The 11,385-nt window shown below is 37.5% G+C and overlaps 1 protein-coding gene across 1 annotated transcript in view; it reads left to right on the top strand.

Moving 5' to 3' along the window:
* Positions 1-273: 273 nt before the first annotated feature.
* Positions 274-11,385, top strand: part of si:ch211-51h4.2 — a 102,349-nt gene continuing 91,237 nt past the window's right edge. The window contains exons 1-2 of the mRNA XM_048604599.1: positions 274-341; positions 700-840. Of these exons, the coding sequence (XP_048460556.1) occupies positions 274-341; positions 700-840 (209 nt within the window). The remainder of the gene's footprint in view (positions 342-699; positions 841-11,385) is intronic.

Here is an 11,385-nt window from a genome sequence, read left to right as displayed (position 1 = left end):
AAAGTTGGCAAGAGTGGGATGGCTTTTTTTTTACGAAATTTGGTGGAAAGGTGGGAAGGAATGGATGTGCATGTTCTTTTGGGGATGACTTGACACTGACCCCTAAGATGAATAGCCTTCAATTTAGTGCTTCCTTGGTGTCTCAAACCCAGACCCCACCTCCTTGACCCCTACCTCAGATGACCAATTCCTCCCCATCTGTAAAGGTCTGACATTACCACTCTCTAATTCTATATGACTCTTCTCCACGGGACACCTTACTGTCCAATGGGCATGGCAGAAGCTGTCAGCCAGTCAGATTGGCTGGCAGCATTTGAGGACGAGTTTCCCGTCTCCCACCAGTAAACCGCCGATTATCAATTGGATATTTACCAGCAAAGCCCATTATGGATAATGCAAACCTTCCTCAAAAGTGAGGGATTGGTAGGGGGAGAGGGAAGAGGCTAAATCAAAATGGGATCAGAGGGGGATGAATTGGGGTGAGGAGGAGCCATTCTGTTTTGGGTTCGCTTTCCCATGTGTTTCATTTCTGTTGGGCAGCTTATGGTAAAGTCGGTTCATTGAGTGGGGACAAGAAATCTGTCATCATCCCCTCCAACAACCCTCATTAAAATTTAGGCTTTTGGTGTTTGAGGTGATTGTGATAAAATGGCATCACTTCACATTAGCACATGAATCTTCATTGCCTTTATCTGGTAGGTGTTGGGCAGTACTGGACATTGTTCCCCAGACATCTGTACGGAAAGTTCTATTTGATGGAGATTTGAACATCAGTGCGTTTGCTGCACAGCATGTGGTCCCTGGCTACGTAATGACCTACTCTAATATATCTTTGGAAGCGTGAGTAATCTTCAGTGCTTATTTTGTACCAATAATTGCTGGTTGTTGGCAAATTGTCAAAAATATGTTTTATTAAAAATGATATTGTAACAGTGTAATTTTGACTGGCTGTAAGAAGTATGTAAAACTAAGAGAGAAGCTTGCTTCCATGTCCCCAGCTCCAGATTGTTTTTTCAATAATAGCTAATGTCTGTTGATTTCTGGGTACCTTTTAAGCCACCACGTGGTGCAAATACTTCAAGTATTTTCTCTTAAGCTTTTTGCACATATAATTTTTGGAGCCCAGAGATTGTTGAAAATTTGTTTATTTTTATATAACATGCTTTGAAATTATAATGGATGAAGATCACAGCAAGTGCTTCTCAGATAAAGTATGTGCATTATTTACTTTCTCATTAAATATACTGGAATTTATAGTTTAAACGGTTGTCTGTTAAAATGTTCATTGAACACATGAAATAGAAATGTTAAAATATTTCTTTGTTACTCTCAGCACATCATCTGAAGTCACATCATGGGATGCAGTTGCTTTTTACTACGATCTCTCTTTGTTCTTCAACTGTCTCTACTTTGTCAATCTGCTTGTCCAATGAGAAATTTTTTAACAATTAAACATTGAAAAGATAGAAAACATTGTCTTCAGCTCCTGCCACAGTGTCTGCCTCTCCTTGGCCATTATATGTAAACTTTGTTCTATTTCAACTTGTGTTGAGATTCCTATCTCAAAACCTCTCCAACTTGGAGTTTACCTCTTTCACCTCTGTGTTATTAACCAGCTGCACTCTTCCTCAGTCCATCTGCTGCTGAAACCTTCACCCTTGCTTTTCTTAACGCCAGACTATTCCCAGTGGTTTCCCATCAAACACACTCCATAAACTTAAACTCAGCTAAATTTAACTGCCAGTATCCTAAGTCATACCAGGCCCCATTCACTCATCTGTTCTTGTCAACCTACGTTGATTCATGATGGAGTAACACCTAGATTGTAAAATTTTGATCCTTATGTGCAATCTCTCCATGGTCTTGTTTATTTCTATCTCAGCAACCTACTGCAGTTTAACAACACTCCAATAATTTTATTTCCTCCATCGCATGCACTTGTGCATCACCACCATTGGCAGCTATATATTCTGTTGCCTAGAATTTAACCTGGAATTTGCTCTCTAAGCATCTCTTCAACTTTCTCTCCTCTTTTAAGATGCTCACTAAAACCTACCTCCTTGACCAGGCATTTTTATAAGACCTTGAATAGCTAACACAGCTTCTAAAACTTCCCTCAATTTACTAACAGGTAGTATATTCAAATTCAATTTTTTTTTATATTTGTACATGTGTGGAATCTCAGAACATTTCTCAATGCAAAACATTTACTGCCTCATCTCCATGACTGTGGCCTGTTTTGTTTTGATGCACAAGGCTCCTTTACAAATCTGGAAGTGAACTCTGTAAGTTTTATATTTTGAAGGATCAATACTCATTGCTGTAAATGCAGTACTACAATGCCATCTGCAGAATGTGTTAGAAATGTACTGCAAGTTAGTGTCTATCTTTTAAATGCATTTCATTGAGTTATGCATAAAATTCGACATTTTCAGAGTCATTTATTAACTGTAACATTTTCTGCATGTGTGACCAGTATTGGATTTGCAGGTTTAAAAGCTAAAATCATGTAATTTACAAAATGTTGCCACAATGTTAATGGTTCTGTGATAAATGAACGATAGTGCCTCTGTCAGGTTGGCCTTCAGTTGTAAAGTTGCATGTCTGCTGTATTTTGCTCTTGGGTGCTATAAACGGCATGCAAAAATTTTTAATATTGAAACCTCAACTCATTTATTTTGCAATTAAATTAATAATAAATTTTGAAACATTTTACTACGATATAAATCAAAAAACTTTAGAAAATGTTGATATGCAAATGAGTGCAATTTAAATGGCTTCCTCTGTTCAAGTAAGTTTTTCAATAGGATGGTTAATGAGTGCGCTCAACATTAAAACAACTGAATAATTGTGGAATTGTCTATCGTTAGATTCTACATTTAAATCTGCTGTCTGAAGCACAGATGTGAAATGTTTGATAAAATTACATTTGAATCACAGCATTCCTGATCTGTTTATTTTACACTGAATTAGGTTTTGTTCACCATCGAAATCAAATATTTCCTGAATGCTGTTCATTTTTACAGCAAGAATTCAAGTGTACAAAACAAGTTAATTGTTTTATAATGGATACAGTTTTATAATTCTTCTAATACACACTAAAGATTAAGCCTTTTTAATCCTTTTAAATGATCTGCAATTCAATATGTACCTCAGCTATAATGGGAAGGTTTTAGAAAGGTACATATTAGAAAAACCCACTTGAAATATACCACTCTGGATTTACCAAATTAAAGAACAGGATTAAACTTACAGTTCATTAGACATTTCACTCAATGACTACTTTGCTTTTGTGTTCAGTTATAACTACATGTAGGCACCCACACATTATAGAGGCCTCAATTTCCCAGGTCTCTGTATATTTTGCACTTGGTTTCTGCCAACCAAGTGTAGGATTTTGAGTTGAAAATTAGGTTTTCACTAAATATTTGCCAGACTGTGCTTCAGGATTACGTTTACCTGGATATTAAGTCCTTTCTGCACACAGCTAAAAATTCTTCAGAGATTTTTAGGGGCAGATCTAATCAAATTGAGGTCACCTTAACTTCCATTTTGCCATTGTTTATGCCTGACCTGGCTAAATAAACATGGATTTCAGTTTTATTCAAGGGAGATTTTGTATGCTATTATGACCAATTATAATTTTAAAAATAATTGTCTCAAAACTCAACTGCATCTACATTAAACATCTCCCCTTCAAAACATTGTCAATATCAACAAACGGCGCATTAGGGTCATTGAGGTATTGCTGCTCGCAATCTGCTGCCTGTAATAAGCTTAGAGATGACTTTCCGAAAGAAGCCGTTAAGAGACCACTTCCATGCTACTGGTGAACTTCTCTCCTCCCAACCCCACCCACCAACTCACCCAATGCTATTGGGCTTCACACTATCACTGGAAATGCCAGTGGCCTGGGAAAGCCACACTTAATTAGACCATTAATCATCAAATTAGCTGACAGTCTCAATTTGCTGAGCAGTATACTGGGGCTGTTGTTTCTGCCACTGGGTACCTTCCCAGGTCGTGGGACTGCACTGGTGAATCAACCCAGCAAGACTTCCCAGCATTCTACTAGCACCTGAACTCCATTTCATTGCCCAGGTGTGAGTAGAAGTTTGGCCACAGTTTCAGTATGGCACATAATGAGATCCTTCTGCCCATCAAGTTTATACCAGCGCTCTGTCAAACTGTCCAATCAAGTCACATACCTCTTTTCTATCGACATAGCCCTGCAAGTTTATTTCACTCAAATGTTCATTCAGTTTCCTTTTGAAATCTTAGGATATCCATGACTCTTGGATATATATCATTACCACTCTGTAAAAGGATTTCTTCCTCCTTTTCTGCCTGTGGCTCTTACCCAACATCTTCAATCTGCCCTCTAGTTCTTGTACTATCATCTAATGGAAACAGATTTTGTTTGTCTACTTCATTTGAATCTGCACAATTTTTTTAACCTCTATCAGATTTCCTCTCAACTTCTTTACTGCAAAGAGAACAATCCTGGCCTCTCCAAACTAACTTTGTAGTTGAAATCTTTCTCAAAGTCCCTCCAAAAGTAGGATTGCCAATGGTTCCAGTGCACATTATTATTCTAGTTTGCATCATAATTGAGATGTACTCAGGAAACTGGCGCAATTTGGTACAGTCCATAGAAAATAAGCTAACTGCTTACAACAGATCTGACATCCCATGCATTGGCATTATCCTTAATACCAGTGCAAATCCTTAGGATGGACACCTGAAACCTTCCCATCATTGAAATCGACAGACCTTCTATCAACAGTCTACCAACATGTGCAGATTTACATATTATCATCATTCACAACACGAAAAACCCATCACTTACAAATATTTCTAGTCACAATATTGAGTCTATCTGTGACTTGACTGGTGTTTACTCAGTCTGGCTTAATCGTTTAGTCACCTTTACAGATGATGCAGTGTTACATCTAAAAGTTGTGGCTCAGTCCTTTCTAGGATTTGGGATGTCATGTTGAGGTTGTACCGGACATTGGTGAGGCCTCTTCTGGAGTACTGTGTGCAGTTTTGGATGTTGTGTTATAGGAAGGATATTATTAAACTGGAGAGGATTCAGAAAAGATTTATCGGGATGTTGCTGGAAATGGAGGGTTTGAGTTATTAAAATGGCCTGGAAAGACATTTTCACACAGTGAGTGGTTAGTGTATGAAATGAATTGCCAGAGGAAGTGGTGAATGCGAGTACAGTTACAACATTTAAACGACGTTTGGATGAGTACATAAATAGGAAATGTTGGGAGGGATATGCGCCAAGCACAGGCAAATAGGACTAGTTTAATTTGGGAACATGATCGGCATGGACTGGTTGGACCGAAGGGTCTGTTTCTATGCTGTAAGACTCTTGTGACTGTATAAAATCAATGTTGACAATTTCTGTGTCCAAGGACACAACTCCATTCTGACCACTTCACCAAATTGCCTTTTGTGCAACAAATGAGAGGTACCACCATTGCATTGATCATTGACAACCCTAGTCATTTGTTCAATATATCTCAACAAATTGTAGCTGATCACAGTTTGCTGTACTGTAGTGTACCTTTCCAGGATGTGTGGTGTTTACTAACAGTGATCATTAAATGTTAAGTGACTTGCCAGCATTTCTGGATAGCTATGTCAAATTTTCATGCTACTCCGTTCACAGGCAGCTCTAAGTTTGGGAGATCAATCCGCACAGTTCTTCCCTACATGATCAATGAGCATACTGTACAGACATTTATTCTTACTTAAACAGTGTCAAAACATCACAGTTTGAGATTTTCACATGAACACAACAGCTTCGTGGAATGATACCATGCATTTTGTCGAGCCTAGGTTATATGACATTGCAAGACTTGACCATTGGATATGTCATCTATTTATTTGCAATGAACAAAGTGCATATCATCAACCACCCATCACCCAGGGTGACTGCATGGATACTGAAGGTATCATGCCAGACAACAGCCACGCATCAGTAGCAAATGATACTCTGTCATGATGACAGCACACTATAGAAGGAAGCTACCAAATCATGATAACTGTGGACTAAACTGGTCATATCACACAGTCACAAAGATGTTCTCAAAATCTATAGAGACAATATTTATGCATCCTCATACATGGTTATTGGAAAAAGTGTCCCCATTTTTTAAACTGAAAAGTTGGGATGTTGTACCTTTAAGACAGTTGCATGGCACTATGACATTTACGTTGCAGTTTAAAGGTATCTGTCATGATATCGATATATTCAGTCAGTTGTGTGCATATAAGGTACAGTAGCACTGGAGAACCCAATGTGTATATGTCTGTGATATTGTAGCTCTGTAAATAGTGTTATAAGTAAACTTAGACACATCTGATTTAACAAGAACCAAATTTTTTGAGATATATATGATACTGGCTAACATACAGATAGCCAGAAACTATACCATGTTTATACATTAAATGTGCAGTAGTTTTTGCACTAACCCTAAGAGAATACCACTTTCCACCAGCCTCCAAACTGGAAAATGTGTCATTTACAATGACTCACTGTTGCTATCCTTTAGTCATTTTTCTACAAGCCTCTATTTTTTTAAACAGCCTTTTATGATATTTCATCAAGTGATGTTTTTTTTAAAAAATTCATATAGGAAATATCACCCCATTCCCTTCATCAATCTGTTTCATCATCAGAGAAATTCAATTGGATCAGTCAAACATAATCTTTTTACCATGCCATGTTGGCTATTTTAATTAGCTCCAAGGGTTTGAAATTTTCCCCCTGATTAATGTTTCTAATACCTACTACCCTCTTTCGATAAAATGTCAGGTCTTTAGTTACTTGGACCATCCTTACTTCCTTTCTGAAGCAAAGATGTGACATCTGCTACTTTGAAACCCTGCGACACCTGCCTACTGTTTGGGAAATTCTGCAATAGTGTGTCTTCCGCCATCTCCTCCAATGTTTCCTTTACGACTTGAGGTGCAAGGCAACTACAAGGTCAATGTACTCACTCTAAGCACACAGGCTTTGAACTGCATCCTGCTGACGAATGTCCACCCCACCAACGTCTACCAACGCTATTTCAACAGCAACATTTTCCTTTAGTAAATATTGAATCAAAGTACTCCTTTAGGTTTTTGGCATCTTGTCGCACTTCTAAACAGTTATCATCTTTGGTTTTTAAAAGACTCCAGGCCGCCTCTTACTCCCAGTCACATGCTGATAGTACATATTTGAGTTGCCTTAAACTCCTTCCTGCTTTGCTAATCTTTTCTTTCCTCTTCAATTTTCCATTGAACTTATTGTATTCAGCCTAGTATTTGCTTAATACCTTTGTTGTACCGTGCTATAAATTTTGTTAACCAGGAATGCCAAAATGGCTAATTCTCACTTTCTACATCTAATTCTTAATGATGTGACTATACTTTGTGGCAGCTAATTTATTTGCACCTAACTTACTACTCCAGTCAGGTTGGCAGGTGAGATACTGGTATTGGTGCCCTGGAATTTAGAAATCTGACCTCGTTCTTTTCTCAGACAGGCAAATGTCAACTTTTGTAAACTTCAATGTTGCAGCATTGATAGGAGGGAAATCCAAATTGTCATCTAAAAGGCAGAAAGAAAAAACTGTTCTGAAGAAACTTTAGATTTGAATGAATAATACATGTTTCAAGATGATAAATGATTGTAAGCTTGAATCAGAGTGCCATTGATTACTGAGTGCTAAAATGCCATTACGTGGATCTTGACAGTATAATTATGGTATTTCATTTTTCAGAATGAGTTGTGTTGCAAAATGTGCTTATGAAAGTTTACAAAATCAGAAAATAAATGAATACGTGTGTGATAATTCAAATTACATGCCTCAGATTATGAATCTGAAGCTTTGGGTCAAAATATAAAAATGACCACTTTGAACAATTGATTTTAGAAGTATTAACAGACATACTTGCAAATTGGTGATTACCTAGGTGACGTGTGCCAATTTGTTATGGATTCAAACAGGAAGCCTCAAAGTAGGAAGGATAAACTGATTCCCTTTGGTTATTCACTTATCCCCTCAGTTAGTGGCAACAAGGTTAATTTTTAATTTTCCTTGGGAATACCTTTCTCCTCGACCACAATGAATTTGTTTCAAAGGATGCCAAGTTAACCAGGTGTTCTTGAATTAACCAAAAGTCTGAATTTATTAATCACCAACACAAGAAGAAATAGTAACATACACACAGATTAGAAGTAAGGGGTAAGTCCAATTAGATTTAAAAAAGAATAAATTTGTCTCTGAATTGGTCATGAATAGCAAATAGTTGAATTTGGTGGCCATTGTACTGGATGATTCCAGTAGTATTGATGATGACAGTTGAACAATCAAATTTGAGATTCTTGATTTTAGAGGTTGATTGCTTTCGTCGGTGGCTGACAGGCAGCACTCAGAATGTATTTTCTCCTTTTTATTTTAGCCACACAGCAGGGGTGTTTAAGTCACTGCCCTCAAAGTTATGAACCTCAAAGCACACTAGTCCACAAATCCAGACTTTGGGCCACTAACATTCACAGCCTTGTTGTAGTCAGTATTAAACCCCTTTTTTGGTATATATCCCTAGAAGGACAAAACACAAAAATTACGCAATATGTGGATTTCAGTTGAGAGGACGAAGATAGTTAACCCTCTCCCTCTTTCACTTTTTCTCCCCCGTAATGTTTCTCTCTGCAGTGCTGGGCAAGCTTCAAACACGGTGTGAGTCCCACACAGGAGTACAGCCTTTCTTTTTGTCTGTGGCAGACATCTTTAGAAAAACATACATTTCGGGGTTAAAACATAATAATGTCCGTGGTTTTTGAATGTTCTCATCCAACATTTTATAATTATAAAAAAGAATGGTCAAGAAAAGCAACAGGAGATAGAATTGATACAAATAGAAGCATTAAGTGATTAAAGAAGTTATTTAAAACATTCTATATTCTAAAGGGATTAAACTTTTCTTTTCATAATACTTGTTTTCCCTTTACTCCTCCCCTCCTTTCCTGAGTACAATAAACCTGGGTTTTCTGGTCAGAACACCAATCACCATTCATTCATTTCAATGGGTTAACCTTTTGATTGGAAATCTAGGCCAATGATTTTTGCAGAGAATTGTTTCACAAACATGCACTTTGTAATACCATGCCGAAACAAGCCAATATTTGAGTATTGCCAAGCTTTTGTAATGGTTAAGGGATAACAGTATAGTGTTTCCCTGTCCTGATCTCACAATGCAGCATCAATGACTGGATTGGAGTGGATAAGCTTGTTATCATTTCACTCTGCCCACGCTTGAGCGTTGACAGTAATACTGAACTACCAACATAATTCAAATTCAAGCCAAGAACAAATCTAGGATATATGCTTCAATCATTGAGTGAGATCTACTATGTGACCTATCTTAGCCTTAAAACATGACTAAGGCCCATATGATTGTATTAACAAATGCATTACCATCCACATGGGAGCCATTAATGTCTAGGAAGATCCAAAGTCCATTCTCAAATCAGTGGTGAGTTGGATGGTCTCCATTATGGTAACAGCAGGACATTATGATTAATCTCAGCATTTCTAATATGCGGAGGAGAAAACATCAGTGTTCTTTCTCCTGAGTACTATCTACTTGTCCATTCTAGAACAACTGAAGTTTGGGTATGCACAGACATTCCATGCACTTCTGTCCTTCTATTTTTTTGCAGTGTTCTAGTTTCTTGTAGCAATTCATCTCTTTAGCAATTTTGCAGCTGTTATTATTTCTGGTGACGATTGAGGCCTCAAAGCTTTGCTATCATTCATTGGGACAGTCTAGTTTCTCACATTCACTCTGACACTAATTTATTTTGTACTGGCTCACTCTTTTCAGATTTACAAGTAAATTAATCAATCCTGCGCTTTTAGCAGGGATGCATGCTTCGAGATCATGTGGGCCAGAGTTGGAGTACTATAACCTGGCTCTTCTGCTAGTATTCACTTTAAATGCAACTCTTACTGGGAATGTGGAATCAATAAACCTACCTTTCACTGTACAACTATTTAATTCTTAGTCTGACTTCAGCATAGTGCTTTCATATTCCTCAGAGTTAGACAAAATTTGGAAAATATCCATACTTGAGTGTTTCTTAATGAAATTTTATTTATGATACTTTCCTAGTAATTAGCCAGGATATCATAGTTTCTCAAACAAAAACAGAAAATGGTGGAAAAGCTCAGCAGATCTGGCAGCATCTATGGAGGGAAATCAGAGTTAACCTTTTTGGGTCCAATGACCCTTCCTCCGAACTAGTGGTAGCTAGGGAAGTGTTGGTTTTTATACAGAAGATAAGGTGTTTCTCATAATGATCAGTTGTGACGTAGATTTGTTGGTCTTATTTCTCCCTGCAATTAAGCATGTTGTTTTAATTTCTTTCAATGATTCAAAGCAATGTTTTTTTTTTGCCTGTGATTAGCTACAATGATGTCATTTCTCATGATTGGTTGTGATGCTCCTGATTTTTCCTAGTAATTAGCCACGATGCTCCTGTTTTACTTGATAATTAGCCTTGCTGCCTTTGATTTGATTTTTCCAGTGATCAACCACAATTCTGCTGTTCTTTTTTCCCCAATTATTGGCTAGCTGCTTTAGCTGCTAGTTTTTTTGCAACTTGCGTGTAACGCTAAGGTTACTTAGTATAGATTGGTTATGATACAGTGGCACTCATTTTCGAAGTAATTTGCTGTGACTTTTTTTTTTGCTTACACAAGCCTTTTTTATAATCCTTGATGGCACATTTGTTTTTTCATTGTAGTTTGGCTATGTCCTCATTTTCAGAACTTCACTGTTAAGCATTCATCTCTTGTAGGGATCCACTCTGATGCTCTCATTATTTGAAGGGCTATTATTTCTCAGAGGGATTTGCCGTGACATGACTGTCACTTGCTGCAAGATTCTCATTTCTCAAAAATTTGTCCCAGCGCTATTAACACGTGTCGCATTCCCTCCAGGTTCTTTAATTTTTGGCAAGGTTTCACTGCACTGCTCTAATTTTTCATCTCTTGTTTCTGTAAAACTTGTTCGCTGCCAAGATGCACCACAAGACAGTCAATTTTTACAGCAATTTGGCATAGCACTCTTATGAATATTACTGCTTGATTTTTAACACCCATTTGTCAAGAATTAGGTTAAAATCTAGTGCTGATCCTAATTAGCATACTTTGCACAACAGCTTGTATGTAGCTTTGTGGTACATACCACCTGCTGTTATAATCAATGCAGGCTTTCAGTAGAGAATGCAGCTGTGATTCTTCAAGTGTGGGATTACTCTTGTTTGTTAATACAAGTGCTATGTTGTCAGAGTATTAGCAATTAAAAGTTTTAGTA

Source organism: Rhincodon typus, chromosome 13 (assembly GCF_021869965.1).
Source record: "Rhincodon typus isolate 14 chromosome 13, sRhiTyp1.1, whole genome shotgun sequence".
NCBI lineage: Eukaryota > Metazoa > Chordata > Chondrichthyes > Orectolobiformes > Rhincodontidae > Rhincodon > Rhincodon typus.
This window is presented reverse-complemented; position numbering and strand designations above follow the sequence as displayed.